The sequence below is a fragment of the Arvicanthis niloticus genome, chromosome 9 (assembly GCF_011762505.2).
Source record: "Arvicanthis niloticus isolate mArvNil1 chromosome 9, mArvNil1.pat.X, whole genome shotgun sequence".
Taxonomy (NCBI): domain Eukaryota; kingdom Metazoa; phylum Chordata; class Mammalia; order Rodentia; family Muridae; genus Arvicanthis; species Arvicanthis niloticus.
The window spans coordinates 82,071,263-82,092,089 of NC_047666.1; the positions used below are offsets into that span (position 1 = coordinate 82,071,263).

Genomic DNA, 20,827 nt, shown 5'->3' on the forward strand with positions numbered 1-20,827 from the left:
ATCTACAATTATCAGCCAAACGGTTTAAAATGCAAAAACAAAACATAAATAAGAATCGTGAGGTAATTTAATAGAAATTTAAGCAGTGACACAGATTCTTATTTTTCAAGTTTGAGCTTTTTATTTTTTAATATTTGAGGAGAACACATAAAAAATTAATATTTAAAATTTTAAAAAATTTTATGTTCATGTGTCCATGTGAATCAATGCACATGTACATGCAGATGTTTGCAGAGGCTAGAAAAGGGATGTCAGATCCCCAGAGATAATGTACAGGTTATACTGAGCTGACATACGGGTGCTAGGAACCAAACTCGGGTCCTCCGCAAAAGCTGCAAGCTCTCTTAACGGCTGAGCCCTCTCTCCAGCCCACGCTTATATTTAAATCTTTATACATCGGAATAGTTGAGAAGGCTCCCTTTCCCAAGAGCCCAAGTTAATGCATGCTCAAAGGCAGTCTGCAATGGAGAGGACTCTGTATTTAGTTCAATGTGGTTCAGAAGACCTGGCTGTCTATTTCTCAGGTTCTTGGTAGACTTTCTCCTCTGGCTTTAATTTCATACATAAATCCTACCCCCAACAAAACTCCTCTGTATAAGTTTCAAGGAGCTAAGACGGTACATACATGTTGTATATAGCGTACATGCAGAAGCTACTTGCAGGAGTCCCCTCCCTCTTTCCACCTTGTTACTGGTTTCCAGGGATTGAACTCAGGTCATCAGACTTGGTGTCAAGCTCCTTCAGCTGCTGGGTCCTCAGCGGCAGATAGTATTTGTAGATTTTAACAAACTAAATAGACATAGGCTGCCGGACTGGGAGTAGCTCACCGACAGAGCCCTTGCCCAGAATGACCAAGGTCTCTGTTTTTCAGAACTGCCCAAATCCAAATGAGATAAGACAATGACAATAACAACCAACAACCAACATACACACACACACACACACACACACACACACGCCCCAAGCCCTCACTAAACTGCAGCTCTCTGTGACTGTCAATGTTTTCTTGAAAGCGGCATTCCTCTGTAGAAGCCTGCCACTGGCCGTGGCCTTTAACAGCCACCTGTCCAGTTGATAGCACAGTTTATGCGCATCTGTTTGTAGTTGTGAGTGTTCTCATTTCACACCGTCTGCCTGGGCTTCAGATATGCTGGCATAAAAGCAGTTTTGAATTCAATTTCCCTTCCTAAACACATAGTGACCAGACGAAGCTCACAGGAAGAACCCACAGTTTAAGGAAGCACCACAGCAATACCCGCCTTTGTGTTTTGAAAGAGAGTGAGTGAGTAAGTGTGTGCACAAACCCTAGGGCCCGCACACCAGGTCCTCTCTAGTTGATAACCTTTACTATAAATTTAAGGGCTCAAATGAAACTTTGAAAACCTTGTCCCCGGCAGTTCAGAAGCATTCCCTTTGAATGGAGTTATGGGTGCTAACATGGATATAATCCGAGTAAGTCTGAACTGTAGGATTTCTACCCCCACCCCCCCACCCCCCCGCAGGAAATCTAAGTCGGTTTGGGTCCATAGTTCGACAGTGAGTAACAATTGGTCCAAAGTTACCATTGTTACACCGAGTAACAATTTCATAAACAGGAACATTATAGTCCTGTGGTACACGGTGTAAAGAGAACATGTCTCTGTGTGAAATAAACTCTCTGATCATTGTGAGTTTAGAATTTATTTTTCCCCACAGATACATTGTTTTCTTTAAAGTCTTGTGAGAACAGCTGTGAGGAAGATTGTGTTTAGGATTCCCTAAAAGGTTCCATTCTTAAAACCTCTGCCAGAGCAGAGTAAATAGTGGCTCATTTAACACTGTTGGGGATACTTGCCTAAAGCTACCATTTTGGGATGGTCACTGTCAGATCCCTGGTCATGAGTGTCCTTGTTCCCTGCAGGAGAATGGTGCTGGCCACTTGTACTCCGAGAGCCCATCACAGTTCAGGTCTGCTACGCTTATGAATTGGATGTGTTTTCAGTTGGGTTTTAAGGGAGTTATTTGCTGAGTGTGTTGAAGATATTTCTTGTGTCCTTTTGTCAGGGAGTATCTCACACAGCCATCGTCTGAACACACTTCATCCTCAGAGAGTACTGTGACGTCCAGTGGTGAGTAGCTCTGGGAGAGAGGAAATTGGAGTTCTTATTACAAATCAGGCCCAGCATCTGGCCACTGGCTAAGGGTGTGCAGATGAGAGGCGCCCAGGCAAATGCTTCTTTTGCATAGCTCCCCTGCTGTCGGCCTTTCCCATTGGCAGATTCTGGATCAGACACTTTGCACATGGCTTCTGGTGACCTTGACTGCAAACCTCTCTGTGAGAAGGAAGAGGAAGCAGGAGCAGCCTCTGCCATGCCAGGTAAAATGCCAATGGGCTCCAGGGCAACGTCTGAGCAAGCAAGCCCCTAAGTGGGCCTACAAACTAGGGAAGCCGGTGGCCTTGCTTGCTTAATACTGCTGGGTATTCCTTTTCAGAAAATAAATTTTGTACAAAACCTTGACGATATCGTCTAGAGAAAAGGGTAAGAGGCAACTATGACACGTGAGGAGCCTGCCATTTTCTTTCAATTTTATACACAGAAGAAAACTCACAGTGTATTATAATGGGCCTTAAATATTGCCATCTGACAGAAACTGATTGGATTCGGTCAAGTCTGATCAGCAGGTGGCTTGGGAAAGAGTGAACACGTGCTTAGAATATAGATAAGAATGTCAAGTCAGGATGATGGAACTGTTAGCCCTGGTCCGCTAGGAATCCAGGGAGGCGGCTGGACAGTAGGCAGGTCCATATGGCCTCGAAGACAAAGACTTCTCTATGGCCATCTCCAGTGAGACATCACTATGGCTGACATATTTTGAGATGCTGGCTGGCTTGGAACTCACAATGTAGACCAGGCCAGCTTCAAACTCATAAAGAACTGCCAGCCTCTGCCCTCAAATGCCAGGTTAAAGGCCTGAGCCACCACACCTGGCTGAATCCTATGTCTTTTGACTCCTCAGTCCCAGGTCTAAAATTGGAGGGAAAACTTCTATGGGGGAAAAATAATATTTTTCAAAAAACTTGATGTCTATTTTGTTATTCTTTCTTTTTTTAAAAAAAAAAATTCATTGTATATATGTGAGCCCACTGTCTTCAGACACAACAGAAGAAGGCATTGGATCCTGTTACAGATGGCTGTGAGCCACCATGTGGTTGCTGGGAATTGAACTCAGGACCTCTGGAAGAGCAGCCAGTGCTCTTAACCACTGAGCCACCTCTCCAGCCCTTGTTATTTTGTATTCTCTTTTATAACACTGTAGGCTGATTGTTTCTTGAAAAGTACTACATGTTAGGCAGTGTGCTCCCAGCATTCTGTGTACAGTGTGCAAAAATGAACAGAAATTCCCAAGCATGACAGTGTCCCCAAATGGTCCCTTTGCCCAGCTTCACGTTCTTGAAGCATCCATGCTTTGACAGAATGCCACCTTTATCAGAATGTGATCAGCAGCAGCCCTGCATACACTAGTTACAAACCTACTTGACAAGCTGTATCAAGGCTAACTTCTAACTCCTTCCCCTTCTTCCACGTGGCTTCTGGCATTAGAAAAAGCCAGCATTAGCCCCAGAAAGACTTAAAGAAGCACCCAGTCCTCCCTCAGTTTGAAAGGGCACTCTACAGACTGGGGAACTTTCTGCAGCTCAGCTCCTGTGAAGGCCTGGGGGGGAGGGGGTGGGGGCTTCTCCGTTTGTGCACTGGCAGACTGCAGGGCATCTGACTGCAGTCACGTGCCAGCCTCTGTTGTTCAGTCTACCCACATCACCACCCTGCTGCTCCTTCCTCTTTTGACTGGTGCGGCTCCCCAGCCTTTCCCTGTGTTTCCTCCTCTTCTTACAGGCGCCAGTCCAGCTTCAGAGAATGCAGCTTGTGGAGACCCAGTGTGTGTGAGTGTAGCCAAGGCTGCATCCCAGCAGGTGAGGAAACAGTGACAAGCTGTGCAGATCCAACCGACCCTTTGAATTTACTTCACACTCTTTAGAATTCTCATCTTACTTGATCGAGATATTAGGAGTAAAATCTGACTTCCTAGAATTAGTTATATGGCCCAGTATTACTTACTGACTTGGGTCAGGTCACACGCTGAGCCCGAGTATGGACAGCTTTGTTCCATGCTGTCATGCACTCACTCGCTCATTAATTAGTTAATGTGTCAGACATCAACCAGAAACAAGGTGATAAGGGCATTGTTGCACACAACTGAGCAAAACAGCAGCTATATGTGAGTGTGTACATGTGTGAGAATGTGAGTGTGTGTGTGTGAGAGAGAGAGTGTATGGGCATGTGTGTGTGAGTGTGTGGGCATGTGTATATGAGTGTGTGATTGACTATATGTGTGTGTGCATGTCATGTGAATCTGTGTGAGAATGTGAGTGTGTGAGTGTGTGAGTGTGTGAGTGTGTGAGCATGTGAATATGTGTATGTGCATGTCATGTGAGTCTGTGTGAGAATGTATGTGTGTGCATGTGAGTGTGTACATGTGAGTGTGTATGTCTGTAGGATGTCAGCAGAAGACTGAGAAGGCCTGTGTGTGTGAGATTGTGTATGTGTGTGATATTGTGTGTGTGTGTGTGCGTGTCTGTTTGTGTGTGTAGGATATCAGCATAAGACTCTGAGGTGGCCTGTGAGAGTGTTTTTGCATGTGCGTGTGATGTGTTTGTGCTGATCAGGTGAAGAAACACACATCCCAGTGACCAGTGACTGAGATCAAAGCCCATCAGGTCACAGAGGAGGAGCCACGGGAGTGGCATGGCTCTATAAGGTTAACACAAAGACCCACAGAGAGCAGGTGACCTCTATTCATGAGGGAAGACCCACTGCCACTCCTGAGAATGGCTGAGGAGAGGCTGGAGGCTGTGCTCTAGCTTCATGGTTCTCCAAGGCTCTTGCTTACATTTTACTCATTTGAGCGTGTGTGAGTGTGTGAGTGTGAGAGTGTGTGAATGTGAGAGTGTGTGAGTGTGAGAGTGTGTGGATGTGAGAGTGTGTGAGTGTGAGAGTGTGTGGATGTGAGAGTGTGTGAGTATGAGAGTGTGTGAGTGTGAGAGTGTATGAATATGAGAGTGTGTGAGTGTGTGTGAGTGTGTGTAAGAATGTGTGAGTGTGTGTAAGAATGTGTTTGTGTGAAACGGTTCATTGGCACGAGTGACTGAAGGGTAACCTGCTTCACGGTTCTCAGAGGTCTTTCCTTTGCACGACTCCCTCTGTCACAGTGGGGCTGTGAGTGCAGACTGTTGTTGCTTCACCCTGGATACATGAGTATGGTCAGAGCCAGCTCCATGTAGTACCACGCACCAAAATCAATTCAGGAAACTCAAGAAAGATGCAGCCTGAGGATTTGGGGGTGGGACAGTAGATAACAATGTTAAAGTTTCAGAGGTGACTGATGGGTCTGTTATTTAGAATTGTCCTTTAGTGTGGGGTGTCGCTAAGATGCCATGTTGTCTACTATATACTACAGATGCCTGTTTCCTCTTATTAACAATGGCAGAGGGAAATTCGGGATCTTCAGTTTCTCATGGGAGCCTCTCCTAGGTGCAGGCAGATTCCTTTGATCTCACAACAAGGCAGCCCTGGAGACATCTTAAGGATAGTGGAGTAGTGGATTCTGAAAACAGTGACGAAGAGATGGAGCAAGTTCCAGTGCTGTCGTCATAGTTCAGAGACGGGAGATGGTGAGGAACACAAGCTCCCAACGGTGAAGCACTGTAAATCGCCGATGAACACAGGCAAAGGCAGGCGGGCGCAGGCTCAGAGCTGACCCTGTAAAATGAACACAGGCAAAGGCAGGCGGGCGCAGGCTCAGAGCTGACCCTGTAAAATGAACACGGGCAAAGGCAGGCGGGCGCAGGCTCAGAGCTGACCCTGTAAAATGAACACGGGCAAAGGCAGGCGGGCGCAGGCTCAGAGCTGACCCTGTAAAATGAACACGGGCAAAGGCAGGCGGGCGCAGGCTCAGAGCTGACCCTATAAGAATAAATGATGAGAGGAGGGAGAGAAGGAAAACGGTAGAATTTGAGACAAAATAAAATCAGTGTGGCACAGTTAAGATTTTATAGTGCAGTAAGCCCACTCGAGGAGGAGACGTACATTCCTGTCATCAGATAAGTAACTGTGTGGGTGAGATTTCTCAAGGACTGGCAGGCAGGCTGGACGTACTGAGAATACAGAACATATTATTATCATCTACTCTTGCTATTTATTTTCATTTTTTTTTTCTGGTAGGATCTTATCATGTAGCCCGGGTTAGCCTAGAGCTCATGATGTTTGGCTCAGCCTCCTGAGTGCTGGGATTACAGGTGTGCATATACTGACACATTTCAAGGATAATAGAACCCTGATGGACACTCTCCTCTTTTAAGAACTTTCTGCTTAGATCTGTACCTCATTTCAACTAGGTTATTTGTCTTCTTGATATTTAGGACTTTTTAGTTCTTTGTATATTTTGTATATTAGATCTTTACTGGGTGTTTAGTTGGTAAAAATCTTTCCCCATTTTGTAGGCTACCTTTTTATCTGAATTACAGTGTCCTTCGTCATACAGAAGCTTTCCCATTATTAGTTGTCGATCTTAGTGCCTGTGCAATTGGTGTAGGTTTTTAAAAAGTATGTCCTCATGATTCTCTGAACTTTTTTGGTGTCTTTTATTATGTCTCCATTTTCTTCTTTAATTTTGTTAATTTGGATCTTGTCTCTCTAACTTTTAGTTAATTTTGATAAGGGGTTGTTAATCTTGTTGATTCTTTTCTCAAAGAACCAATTCCTTGTTTTATCGATTCTTTGTGTTGTTCTCTCTGTTTCTATTTTATTGGCTTCAGCCCTTTGTTTATTTCCTGCCATCTATTTTTTGGGGGGAGGGGGGCATGCTTACTTCTTTTTGTTCTATAGCTTTCAGGTGTGCAGTTCAGTTACTAGTATGAGATCTCTCCATTTTTTTTTTTTTTAATGTAGTCACTTAGTGCTATGGGCTTGCCTCTTAGCACGGCCTTCCCTGTGTCCCATGAGTGTGTGTATGGTGTATATTCATTTTTATTCAATTCTAGAATTGAATTTTCCTATCTTGACCCATTTTTTTTATTCAGTATTGATATTGAAAAAACATAATTTTGTTGACTTTCAGTTGTTTCTGTTGTTGATAATCCAGCATTAATCCATGTGTCAGATAGGATGCAGGGTGTCATTTCAATTTTCATGTATCTGTTGAGGCTTGCTTTGTGTCCAAGTATGTGGTCAGTTTTGGAGGAAGTTCTATGACCTGCTGAGAAGAAGCTATATTATTTTATGTTTGGGTAAAATGTCCCATACAGGTCTGCTGGGTTCATTTGGTTTACAACGTCCGTTAGCTCCAGGGATTCTCTGTTTAGTTTTTATCTGGATGATCCGTCTGTTGGTGAGAGTGGAGTATTGAAGTCACCTGCTCTCACTGTGTGAGGGTTGAGGTGTGATTCAAGCTGTAGTAGTGCTAAGTTTGCAAACTTGGGTGCCCCCGTGTTTGCTGAAAGACCTGCAATGTCCTCTGGGAAGACTTTTCCTTTGATGAGTGTATAGCATCCTTCCCCATCTCTCCTCATCAGTTTTGGTTTGAAATCTATCTTGTCAGATATTAAAATGGCGTTACTACCTTGCACCTTAGGTACATTTGCTTGGAATATCTTTTTCTATTCTTTTACTCTGAGGTGATGTTTATCTTTAATATTGCAGAGTGTTTCTTGGATTCGGCAGAAGAATGGATGCTGGTTTTGTGTCTACTCTGTTAGTCTGTGTCTTCTCATTGAGGAATTGAGATCATTGATGTTGAGAGTTATCAATGAACAAGTGTTTGTTGATTCTTGTTATTATATTACGATAGTGTGGGTTTTCCCCCTTCTGCTGATTTTATGGTCTGGGATTATTTATTCCTTGTGTTTTCTTGGGTGTGGTTAACCTCTTCAGGTTGAAGATTTCCTTTTAGCACCTTCTGTAGGGCTGGATTTGTAAACAGATACTGCGTAAATATGGTTTTATCATGAATATGTTCTTTATCCTATTGTAATTGAAAGTTTTTCTGGGTATCATAGTCTGAGCTGGTGTTTCTGATCTCTTAGAGTTTGTAGAACATCTGCCCAGACCCTTCTGGCTTTTAGAGTCTTTATTAAAATGCCAGGTGTTATTTTAATATATTTACCTTTGTATTTTCACTGGTCTTTTTCTTGTGCAGCTTTTAATATTTTTTCTTTACTCTGTGTGTTTAGTGTTTTGATCATTCTATGTCATGGGTACTTTCTTTTCTGCTCCAGTCTCATTGGTATTCTGTGTGCTTTTTGTACCTTGATAGGCACGCCCTTTTTTTTTGGTCAGAAATTTTTTCTTCTATGATTTTATTGAGAAGATTTCCTAGATATTCTGTGCCTATATTTCTTTTTAGGTTTCACATCTTTGACCAAGGTATTCATTCTTCTATCTTTCCTTCAGTGTCTGAGATCCCCTTCCATCTCTGTATTCTGTTGATGAGGCCTGTTTCCAAGGTTCTTGTTTGATTTCCTTGGTTTTCCATTTCCAATTTTCCCTCAGTTTGGGTTTTCATTAATGATTCTATTTCCACTTTTATGTCTCAAAACTCTTTTTTTTTTTTTTTCATTTCATTTCACTGTTTCTTTGTGTTTACATAGATTTCAACAATGAATTCGTTTATCTCCCCTCTAAGGGCCTCTGTCGTATCCATAAAGGCTATGAAGCCCTTGTCTTGAGCTTCAGCTCTCCTGCAGATCTCAGGCCTGCTGTGGGAGGGTTGCTGGGCTCTAGTGGGGACATTGTCCTGGCTCTCACTGTGGTTTTAATGCTGGCATCCAGGAATCTGGGTCTGGGGTGATTATAATTCTAGGTGCTGATATCTGGTCTTGTCTTTGTCCAGTGGGTGTTCTGTTCCTTGGTTTATCTTGTCCTTGCTGGGTCTTAGGAGAGTATGGTAGCTGTAGGTAGGGAATGCTTTGGGGATCCTGGTAGGTGTGGCCACTGGGGTTCCAGGTAGAACATGTTTCTAGGTATTGGGAGTTGACACTTAGGAGTGAGAATGGGCTAGAAGGGGGAGCATGGTTGAGGTGGTGAACGTGAGAAAGGAAAGTAAGTTGTGTCACCAGGATCTGCACAGTCCACTGGGAATGGGGCAGATGGAAGCCTCAACAAGTGGTCTGCTCCATTAGGCTTATTTTCTACAGGAGAATTTACTTAGTTTTCTAAGTGTCTCCACTCATCTAATTGTATCTGACAGCCTCTCAAAAAATGGCTATGTGCACACAGTGATCCCACTAAGTTTTCCAGACCATTGCAATACAATCTGCTTATACAGTTACTGGTACACACACACACACACACACACACACACACACACACACTTATTATATAACAGTTGGTTAATGGCCTTAAAATATATTTGAAGGAAACTATTTATTCAATTATGTTTTAATCAAGTAAACCTAGCACTTAGATAGGAGGATCACAAGTTTTAGGATAGTGTGGGCTCATGGGATATATATATATACACATATATTGAGATTTTGTGTCAAACAACAAGAAAATACTAAGTGATTCTCTCTGTGTGTAACAACTGAGCATATGCTGTAACAAGTGTGTGTGTGTGTGTGTGTGTGTGTGTGTGTGTGTGTGTTCATGTGGAATGAAAGTCTTCCATCAAGCCATGTAGGGCACCTGTTGCTGTAGCCTGAGATGGCTCCAGGATAGCTCCCTCCACCCTGTGCTGTCTTCCTTGCCTGAGGAGACCCTCTGTGCTGAAGCTCCCAGTGTCTCTCTCCTCATGCACATCCTTTAGTTTCCTTTGTGACAACACTTTCACATCTTTATGTTTATGTCACCTTGGCCTCAACCAGATCCTTGGAGCTGGTCCTTTCCTCCAGTTCCTGGAGTTCTGCAGAATGATTTTAATAGACATGGGATGGGCAAAACCAGGAAGCATGGAACCCTTTGGTTCTGAAGGACTTCCATCCCATACATACCAATAAGAGTTCTTCCAATTTTAGGAAGCAGGAGAGGAACTCAGAACTACGGAGGAAGGAGAGAAGGGCAGTGCCTCGGGAGGTAAGGCATGTGCACGCAACCAGGGTAAGTGTCGGTCCCCCATGATACTCTGAGGATGAAGCTGGGTCTGCCACCTACAGAACATTTAGCATCCTGGGTTAAGATCAGCCAGTGGGAAGCCGGGCGGTGGTGGCGCACGCCTTTAATCCCAGCACTTGGGAGGCAGAGGCAGGCGGATTTCTGAGTTCGAGGCCAGCCTGGTCTACAAAGTGAGTTCCAGGACAGCCCGGGCTATACAGAGAAACCCTGTCTCGAAAACCAAAAAAAAAAAAAAAAAAAAAAGATCAGCCAGTGGGGTCAAGCCTTGTGTTTCATTGCCTGATTGACCCCACACACGCGCGTGTGCACACACACACACACACTCTTCCATTAGTAGCTACTTGAAGCTAAGAAGGAAGTCTATGCTGCGAGCTATTAGACACCAGTTTGAGGTTTCAGTACCTCACATAAAAGTAAATATTCTCAAAACAGCACCAGCCTCACAGACATGGGGGCTGGGTTGGTGTCTGGTCCTGTGGTCTCAGGAAGATGCTTAACCTTCTGTTCTCTCTTTTTGAAAACAGAGAGATTGACTAAAAATAATAATTATACTGGTCTGGGGATGTGGCTCGGTCGGTGAGACACTTGCTTAGCATGTGAGAGCTTAGCTTTAACTGCCCAGCATCACACAGGACAGGCCTGCTGGCTAGCATCTCTAACTGTGGCACTCCAGAAGTGGAGGAGGAAGGAGGGTCAGAAACTCAAGGTCAGCCTCAGATAGACAGGGAGTTCATGGTGTCACATGGGATACATGTGGCCCTGTCCCCAACCCCCCAGAAAATCAAAACAACAAAAAAAAAAAAACCCAAAAATTTTATTGAGGTTATACTACTGTACTCATAATCTGAGCACTGAGCTGTCATCTGTGTCATTTCAGCCTCTCCAAAGGCAAGGCAATTAGGTAAACAGTGGTTTCGTAAGCTCAGAAAAGCAGTACAAGCATTTGCCACGGAGGGTTTGCTGTGACATTCTCACGTGACTATACAGTTACATAAAATCACATCCTTATCTTGTAGATGGTTTGACAAGGTCTCGGCTTGGTCACAGTCACATGTCTAAAAGCCAAAGCTTGGCTTTAAGCCGAGTGTTGTCAGATTTAAAGCCAATGTTATTCATGCTTCAGAGCCGATGCAGAGAGAACAGTCATGATAGAGGTCGTCCTTGAACCACAAGGTGGATGGCATGTTTATCAGCACTGTTTGTATCCATTGCTTTCCTTGGTGCTGTAACAAAATACACAACACTAATAACTTATAGGAGGAAAGGTTTGTACCTTGAAGGACACCGTCCATCATGACGGGGAAGGCGTGCCAACAGGTGCACCAGATAGCAGGTCCCCTTGCGTCAGGAGACATCGAGACAGATGCTGGTGCTGGAACCCCAGCCCTTGGCATGATGCCACCCACATATAGAAGTGGCACTATAGGTGATTTGACCCAACCTAGGATGTTTCCAATCCCATAGAGTTGACAAACACTGTGTTATTACTCCAGTTACTCTAATTGCTGTGAGCACCGCTGCTCTCAAAGTCTTGATCCAAGGCTGACCCAGCTGCAGACGTCCGCAGTGACACAGAGGGCATCAGGGTCCTGTGACTCCAAGTCATGCTTGGTTTTCATGCACCATTGGTGCACCGAAGTGCAAGTCTGTGTGCTCCTAGCGGCCTTTTAAACTCTCTTACTGTGTAAGCAAGTGCATTAGCTGCCTGTCTACTCAGAGAACTATTTTTTAGTGACGTTAGTATCTAACAGCGTTGGGTGGAGGACAGGCTTTTAGAGGTTAAGTATTTTAATCAGATACTTTTGTCTTTCCACAGAAACAGAGGTTTCCACCCCTCCCAAAGCATCTGTGAAGCTCCTTAACTTTCAGCAGAGTGAAAAGTAAGCCCTCCTTCGCACCTTGCCTTAAACCTTTGTGTTTAAGTCTTTCTTGCTCTGTTGGGTGCGTGCAAGTAAATCCTTTGTCTCCTTCTGCAGCACTTCAGCAAATGAGAAGGAGGTGGAGGTGAGTTTAAAGCAAATGACTGCCTGTCTCCTCTTTCTGTCCCCTCTCTTCTCCCCTTCCTCCTCTCTTCTCTCCCCGCCCCTTCCCCATTTCTGTACCCTCTCCTCTTCTCCTTCTTCTTCCCCTCTTCCTCCCTCCCCTCTCTCTCCTTTCTCCTCTATCTTTCCTTCTCTCTCCCTCCTTCTAGCCCCTCCTGCCCCACCCCTCCTTGTACTTCAGAAGTTCCTATCCATGGCTTTGCATAAGCCAGTCACCAGACTGAGTGCACGCAAAGCCTCTGTGTGCTGCGTAGGATTCTAGGGGAGAAGGAAGTCTCTAACGTCTCTCCTCCCCGTCCTCACTGCGCTGTGGTCACAGGCAGAGTTCCTCAGGTTATCTTTGGGACTTAAGTGTGACTGGTTTACATTGGAGAAGAGGGTGAAGCTTGAAGAGAGGTCCCGGGACCTGGCGGAGGAAAACTTGAAGAAAGAAATCACAAACTGTTTAAAGCTTTTAGAGGTGAGCAAATGCTTCAGAACATAAGTCACATGCTTACACCCATCCCTTCCTTTCTTCCTTTCCCCTCCCTCTCTTTCTTCCTCCCTCCCTTTCTTCCTTTCCCCTCCCTCCCTTCCTTCCTTCCTTCCTTCCTTCTTTCCTTCCTTCCTTCCTTCCTTCCTTCCTTCCTTCCTTCCTTTCTCCCTCCCTCCCTCCCTTCCTCCCTTTTCCCTCCCTCCCTTCCTTCTTTCTTCCCTTCCTTCCCTCCCTCCCTTCCTCCCTCCTTCCTTCCTTCCTTCCTTCCTTCCTTCCGTCCTCCCCTCCCTCCCTCCCTCCCTCCCTCCCTCCTTCCTTCCTCTTTTTGTTTTGCCATATAGTTACATAGTTCTGGTTAGCCTGCTACTCGGTATGCATCCCAGGTTGGCTTTGAAATCATAGCCATCTCCTGCCTTGCTCCTCGGGTTCTAGGACTACAGCTATAGCCACCATGACCAGCCATATAGTTATTGTCTCGTTGTTTTCTTTTGCACGTGGTACAGGAGTCTAGTTCCATACATGGGCAGATGCATATATTACACTTTTCTCGACACTATTTCTCAAAGACGCAGTCCTTTCCCCATTGCGTATTTTTTAGTTTCCTTCCCAAAGATCATTTGACCACAGACGTAAGAGTTGTTTTCTTGGCCTTCTGTTGTGTTCTGAAAGTCTGTATGTGTCTGTTTCAGTACTATCCCACTGGAACTACTGAAGGTCTGTGGTATGTTCTTTAAAAATTATTTTATTATACTTCTGTATTTCGGGGGGGGGGGCACACATGCCATGGCACATGTACGAAGATAGAGGACAGTTAGTCTTGTTTGTATGTATGTGGTGAGGGGCATGCACATGCCATGTGAGTGTATATGTTCTTGATTAATATGTTCTTGTAACATTTGTTCAGCCTTGGTATGGAGGTAATACGTTCTCAGAGAAGGAAATACCCCTTCTTGCTGAGTGTTTGGGAAGGATTTTAAGAGGATTGATGTGTGTTTTCTTTAGTGTTTGGTGGAATTCCTTAGTGAAGTCATTGTCCCGGGCTTTTCTTTGTTTAGAACTTTTTAAAATTACTCATTAGCTCTTGCCAAATTATCTCTTCATGTTCTGCTGTAGTTAGCCACATCCGTTTTGCTTACAACTCGTCTCTGCTCTCCCCTTCTCAACTGGAGGTAGTTACTCAAACCACTGCAGAAGACTACACATCTGACAATGGCTGTCTCCTTTGGTCAGCCACCTCTTTAGCTGCAGCCTCCATTTCTGTATGTTTCAAGTGTGGCTGCCTTTCACTGTGCCTGTGTGACAACAAGCGCCTGGCATCTGTTACCTGTCATGTTGTAGGATTATTTGAAAGGATATACACAGCAAACCAGAATAGTCAAAAATTAGCATCTCCAGAATCATTGAGCAATCCACCATTTGTGATGCCTGATGGCATGATTGGAAGAACCCTCTTATGATGTCCACCCAACAAGATGACACTTCTTTCAGGGTTCATAACACTTAAGATCTGGACAGTCTTAGATATTTGACAGTCACGTAGACAGTGAGAAGCAGCTTTGTTTGCTCTCGAGGCTGTTCTTCATTCCAGCTGGGGAGAATGGCCTTGAAAAGGCATCACCATGGGAAAGAACACGAGTCTGTGTGACACAGTAGCATACATGCCCAGCCAACCTGACCACACCTATTCATGAGAGAAGATATCGGTTACTCCTTGTTTACTGTGGCAAAATACCTCACAAAAGAAATTCAGAGAGGAAAGAATTTATTTCTTCTTTATATAGGAATAAAAGTTTGAGAGTATAGTTCACCATGGCCAGAAGGCATGGTGACAAGGACAGTCCAAACCACCATATCAGGCATACGAGGCAGCAGGTCATAAAACCTCAAAGTCCACCCCAAGTAACACACCTTCTCTAACAAGGCCACACCTCCTCCAACAAGGCCACACCTCCTCCAACAAGGCCACACCTCCTCCAACAAGGCCACACCTCCTCTAACAAGGCCACACCTCCTTCAACAAGGCCATACCTCCTCTAACAAGGCCACACCTCCTTCAACAAGGCCATACCTCTGCCAACAAGGCCATGTTTCCTAATCCTTCCCAAATAGTTCCACCAAGTATTCAAATGTATGGACCAATGGGGGCCATTCTTATTCAAACCACCACACTTGCTTTCTCTTTTTCCTCCTGTTATTCAGTCAGGGATCCAGGCATGTGATGGTGTTTTCCCACATCAAAGTGTATCTTCCCTCTTCTCTGGACACACCCAGACACATGCAGTGGTGTGTCTCCTAGGTGGTTCTAAAACCAGTTTCAGACCAGTTCATATTATTGTGATTCCCTTCTCAAAGGCCAATTTGTCCTCATGTGACACATTCTGTTCATGGGCATTGTCTGTCCATCTGCATCCTGTCCTGTGAACCACAGAGGAAAGCCATGAGTGCACATGGGGGCTAATAAAGAGAAGGGATGGAGAATGGTGCACCCTGACCCAACTCAGATAGTGGTATTTGTATTCATTGCTGGACCTTGGTGGTGCTTTTTACCCTTCATCGGGATGCTTAGATCTGAATGTAGTTTAATTGTATGAAAAGGACTTGTTGGGTTGTTTCAATGCTTTGATTTCCACCGCAGTCACTGACACCCCTGTGTGAAGAGGACAACCAGGCTCAGGAAATCATTAAGAAGCTGGAGAAGAGCATAATGTTTCTCAGCCAGTGCACAACCCGTGTGGCCAGCCGGGCTGAGATGCTGGGGGCTATCAACCAGGTAATGATAAAATGAAGATCTGTGCTCCTGGGTGTGGGGGGGGGACATTTCTAAAAATAAGTTTCCAGAACACTTCTGTGCACAACCAGATCTTGGTTTAAGTCTTTAAATCCAGCCCATACTCGGGATGCAATGGCAGGTGGCGGGTGGCAGAGGCAGGGACAGATGTAGAGTCAGGTGGGCGGGTCCCTGTGCATCCAAACCCAGCCTGGTTTATACAGAGTTCCAAGCCAGCCAGGGATTCATCGTGAGAAAGACAGAAGAAAGGAGATAGAGATGGGGTAGAAGCTGGCTGAGTCAAAGGGGGGCACAGCCCTTCAGAGTCTACACTGTGGGAGTTTGGAAGCATATTCAGCATATCCACAGCATAAGGCATAAGCACCTTTCTGTTGTATTAAAGATTTAAAATGGCTTCTGGTCAAACCGATTATCTAAGCTGTGGTGTCTCTGCCTAGCTCAACTGCCAGGTTGCATGGCCAGAAACCAGGTGCGTGCCGCAGCTAGAAACAGCCAGCCAGAAACACCAGCCCTGCCACCTACAAGACACCAGCATGGGAGATAGCTCTGCCAATCTTCCACGCTGTCTTTGCAAGGCTGGGCATTGCCAGACCATCCCACCATCCATACGGGCTCAGTACAAATGAGACTCTAATGCTTAAGTTATCTAAAGGCTTTATATATTTAGTAATGATCAACAACAAGATGCCCTTACAATCAGAGGTGTAACCCAATACCCAACCTAGATACACCAACTACCCTTGACTGCTACAGACATCAGCCTCCATGTCCCCCTCTCTCGTTCTCTGTCTCACCCTTAGCTCCTCCTCTTCCTTCTCCTCCTCCTCTCTTTTCTCCTCCTCTTCCTCTCCTTACTCCTCCCACCTTAGCTCCTCCTACACCTTTCTCCCTTAAGTCATGTAGGCCCGAGTTCCTCTTTAGGGTATTCTTCCATGTTCCTCTTGAAAAACCCCAAAGCCTCAATGCAAACAAAAAGAGAACGAGCCAGGAGACTGTGAGGGTACAGCCCCTCCAAGGTGCACATGTGTGCTGACTGGGAAAGTGCCCTGGTGCCTGAGTTTCTGACACAGCAGGAACAACCTAAGTGCAGCTTCAAGGATGTCTGGAGTTGCGGGTGTGGTCTGCTTGGTCACTCCCTCTCTACCCACCTGTCTGATTTTATTTACATGTTGTCATAGAACATTAGAACTTCAGATGTGCACCATGAGCAGTTCCAGCGAGACTTGACTTCTTAAAAAGCTAAACAGACAGGCTAAGACATCTCCTTAGGAAGATATTTAATGTGTTAGAGGCTTTAGTCTGACAAGTGGTTACATATTCTAGCTCTTTGTCAACCCCTCAGTGGGGGATGTGCAAGGCTTTAAAAACCCAAGTGTCTCTATCAGCTGCCTCATCTACCCTTCACCATTGGCTGTGTGTCTGTGTCCATGTTTCTTAGTCACAGGCTTGCTGGGCCACTTAGTGATGTGTCATCACTTTTAGACACAATGCGTATTGCTTTCTTGCAATGGTGGTAAATAAACATGTGGTACTGTTGTCTGTCTCTGCCCCCTTACGCCCGTCCCATGTCCCTTACAGTCTCTCATCTTCTTTCTGGACCAGGCTTTAAACTTTGCAGTCAGATCTCATGTTCCCTCCCTTGCAGGAACCCACTGCTTTCCACCTTTCATGTTTCAGACCACTTATCTACCTGACCATGTCAGAGCAGAAAATCATGCACACCATGCAGACTTCTACACACCCTGTGCTGACTGAGCTCTTACCATTGGCCTTATGTGGGGCCAGGCAGCTTCCTGTCCCTTCTAAGTCAGCTTCACATCTTGTCCTCAAACCACCACCATGTCTTCTCTGGTGTTTCTCTGTCAAACAATGACTTTGCTACTGAGAAAACTGAGATGAGCCAGAGGGTAGAAGCTGCCCCAGGCTTGCACCTACCACCAGAATCCACATAGGCTGCCATCTTTCCTGGAGCTAAAGACAACTGCTCCCCTGTACTGTCAAAGGGCAGCCATCTTGCCTGTACACAAGATCCCGTCCTTTGCCAGTTTGCCCAGAAACACGGGCCTAAATTCTGCCAGCTGAATCCCCCTCCCTTTTTACAGTTCTTCCCAGCCTATAAAATCATCCCTACCAGTGCAGGTGTTCATTGTTCTCAAGATGGAAGGGATAACAATAGTATAAAGTAAAGGTAGAATAAAGTCACCTCTTCATTAAAAAAGAATTGATACAAGCAATAGAAGAAACTGGTCCGAGTGGCCCCAAGGGCGTCCCAGCGCCTGGGGCAGTAACACTTAAGATGACTGTGTGCTAGAGGTTAGACTGAGCTGCTTGGTGAGAGATACCATCTTAAAAATCAAAAGTCCCCTCTCACTTTCCTCCCCCAGCACATGCCCCTGGTTTCTTTGGCCACCATCTTGCTTTTCTCTTTCTTTGTTCTAGAACAAGTCTCTCAGTGGGATGATTCTCATGTCTAGTCTTTTGCCTCTAGTATCCTCCTCTTAAACCTCGAACCTGCATTTGTTACCTCTACTGTCACCTGCACATTTCCAGGACCAGCATGCGTCTTCGCCTTCCCCAAGCTGCTCTTGAGCTCGGCATCCTCCTCCTGCACGCCTGCCCTTGCCCTCTGCTCTACGGGCTGCTCTGTTGAATGGCCTATGCCTTCTCTCAGGCCTCACGGAGCTGAAGAGCTTCCACTCACCTTCTCAGCATCTGTACTCAACCCATGTGTTCACAAGTTCCAAGGTGACTCCCCAGTTTGTGAGTTTCACCTCATCCTCTGCCCTGAGGTGCAGATGGAACTTGGCATGTCTTCACTGATGCCTGATATATCCTGCACTTAGCATCCTCAAAACCACAGACCCTCCGAATCCTTCCCCACCCACTGCCCCCTCAGTTCTAGTGGCACAGGAGAGAGCCAGTGTGTTGGGGGAGGGAGCTCTCAGACTCCCGTCTCCTCTGCATCAACTGTCAAAGGGTAATTCATTGCTTTACCTTCAGACTAGCAAGAGAATAGAGCCACAGTTTCTGTTGCTGTATCTACCATCTGCATCTGTCACACCTTCTCTCTGCTGTCCTACACAATGGCTTTTAAAATGGCCCTGCTTATGTCAGACCCTAATCTAATCCTTCCAACACATTCTTTGATAAGCATCTTGTGTGTGTGTGTGTGTGTGTGTGTGTGTGTGTGGTGTGTATATGTGTATGCGTGTGTGTGTATGTATCTGTGAGTATAAGTGTGTATGAATTTGTGTGTATATACGTGCATGTGTGTGAGCATGTGTGTCTAAGTGTGAATATGTGTATATGTGTGTGTTTGTGAGCATGTATACTTGTGTGTACATGTGTGGTGTGTGTATGTGCATGCTGTGCTTGCTGCAGTGCCCGTGTGGAGGTCAGAGGGCAACCCTGAAAGCGCTGACTCTTTCCCCCAGTGTGGGTTGCAGGGATGGGACTGAGGTGGTCAGAGCCGCCCACAAACCCTTTTCTCGTGGAGCCATCCCATCAGCCCTAACTGTGTGTTTTGCCTGAGCGTCGAGGACAGGGCTGTTAACGGGAGTTGGCTCTCGTAGGAAAGCCGGGTGAGCAGAGCGGTGGAGGTGATGATCCAGCACGTAGAGAACTTAAAGAGGATGTACGCCAAAGAGCACGCAGAGCTGGAGGAGCTGAAGCAGGCGCTGCTGCAGAACGACAGGTCTTTTAACTCTCTGCAAGACGAAGGTAACAGCACTCGAGGTGGCAGTGATGGGCTGGAGAGCTAGCTTGGCAGTCAGGAGGGCTTGCCGCTCATATTGGGTTCCATGTCCAGTGGCTCACAACTGCCCGCCACTCTAGCTCCAGAGGATCTGGTGCCCTCTGCTGTCTGCCATGGGCACTGCATGCACATGTATGCACACACAAAGTGGTTTAGTTTTGGTGTTTTACCTACCCCCACACCTCATTTATTTATCTTTTGAGACAGAATCTCTCTATGGAGGCCCTGCTGTCCTGGGACTCTCTTACGGACCCAGGCTGGTCCCACCTGCCTCTCTCTCCCAAGTGCTGGGATTAAAGTTAGGCCCCACTATGACTGGCCTCCATAGATTTTTGAGGGAGGCAGATAATAGTTATACTTTCCTAATATTCTCCTCTTTATGCTCTGTACTATATCGCTGCCTTGTAGACTAAGATCCTTAAGTAAGGTTATATTAGAAAAATATATCATTCTTCGGTTTTATATAAAAATTAAGAAAAAAAAAACAACAGAAAAGCACAAAAGATCCTTTGGTAATACTCTCAAAATTTATTAAATCAATCTAGATCACTGAGATGAGACAAGGTGCTTAATCTGACTCATTAAGTGGACTATAGTGTCTAGTCAGGGTGTGGTACAGTTGACTGTAGTGTCTAGTCAGGGTGTATTACAGTTAACTGTAGTGTCTAGTCAGGGTATATTACAGTTAACTGTAGTGTCTAGTCAGGGTGTGTTACAGTGGACTGTAGTGTCTAGTCAGGGTGTGTTACAGTTGACTGTAGTGTCTAGCCAGGGTGTGTTACAGTTAACTGTAGTGTCTAGTCAGGGTGTGTTACAGTGGACTGTAGTGTCTAGTCAGGGTGTGTTACAGTTAACTGTAGTGTCTAGTCAGGGTGTGTTACAGTTAACTGTAGTGTCTAGTCAGGGTGTGTTACAGTTAACTGTAGTGTCTAGTCAGGGTGTGTTACAGTTAACTGTAGTGTCTAGTCAGGGTGTGTTACAGTGGACTGTAGTGTCTAGCCAGGGTGTGTTACAATTGACTGTAGTGTCTAGCCAGGGTGTGTTACAGTTAACTGTAGTGTCTAGTCAGGGTGTGTTACAGTGGACTGTAGTGTCTAGCCAGGGTGTGTTACAGTGGACTGTAGTGTCTAGTCAGGGTGTGTTACAGTGGACCGTAGTGTCTAGTCAGGGTGTGTTACAGTTAACTGTAGTGTCTAGCCAGGGTGTATTACAGTTGACTGTAGTGTCTAGCCAGGGTGTGTTACAGTTGACTGTAGTGTCTAGCCAGGGTGTGTTACAGTTGACTATAGTGTCTAGCCAGGGTGTATTACAGTGGACTGTAGTGTCTAGCCAGGGTGTGTTACAGCTGATTCCTTCTGCACACATGATGGTGTGTGATAAACAAGCCACTACCGGCAGCAGAGGTTTTAGATTCTTGAAGGGATGATTGACCCTGGCACAGGAAGCTGTCTGGTGGATTGGAAGAGAGAAGTCTTAGGGTTTCATTGCTGTGAAGGAACACCATGACCGAGGAAACTTTTGTAAAGCAGATATTTAATTGGGGCTGGCTTACAGTTTCAGAGGCTCAGTCCATTACCATCATGGTGGGAAGCCTGGCATCGTGCAGACAGACTTGGTGCTGGAGGA

The 20,827-nt window shown here is 45.5% G+C and overlaps 1 protein-coding gene across 7 annotated transcripts in view; it reads left to right on the forward strand.

The window, feature by feature from the left end:
* The window catches only part of Irag2 (inositol 1,4,5-triphosphate receptor associated 2), a 50,725-nt gene that overhangs the window by 23,874 nt on the left and 6,024 nt on the right, over nucleotides 1–20,827 (forward strand). For 5 of the 7 annotated variants that reach the window (XM_076940838.1, XM_076940839.1, XM_076940840.1 and 2 more), the window contains 10 exons: nucleotides 1,901–1,947; nucleotides 2,044–2,108; nucleotides 2,258–2,356; nucleotides 3,873–3,949; nucleotides 10,046–10,127; nucleotides 11,959–12,022; nucleotides 12,119–12,146; nucleotides 12,504–12,644; nucleotides 15,295–15,429; nucleotides 19,020–19,167. In XM_076940838.1, the coding sequence (XP_076796953.1) occupies nucleotides 1,901–1,947; nucleotides 2,044–2,108; nucleotides 2,258–2,356; nucleotides 3,873–3,949; nucleotides 10,046–10,127; nucleotides 11,959–12,022; nucleotides 12,119–12,146; nucleotides 12,504–12,644; nucleotides 15,295–15,429; nucleotides 19,020–19,167 (886 nt within the window). The remainder of the gene's footprint in view (nucleotides 1–1,900; nucleotides 1,948–2,043; nucleotides 2,109–2,257; nucleotides 2,357–3,872; nucleotides 3,950–10,045; nucleotides 10,128–11,958; nucleotides 12,023–12,118; nucleotides 12,147–12,503; nucleotides 12,645–15,294; nucleotides 15,430–19,019; nucleotides 19,168–20,827) is intronic. The other 2 variants (XM_076940842.1, XM_076940843.1) reach the window with 2 other exon arrangements.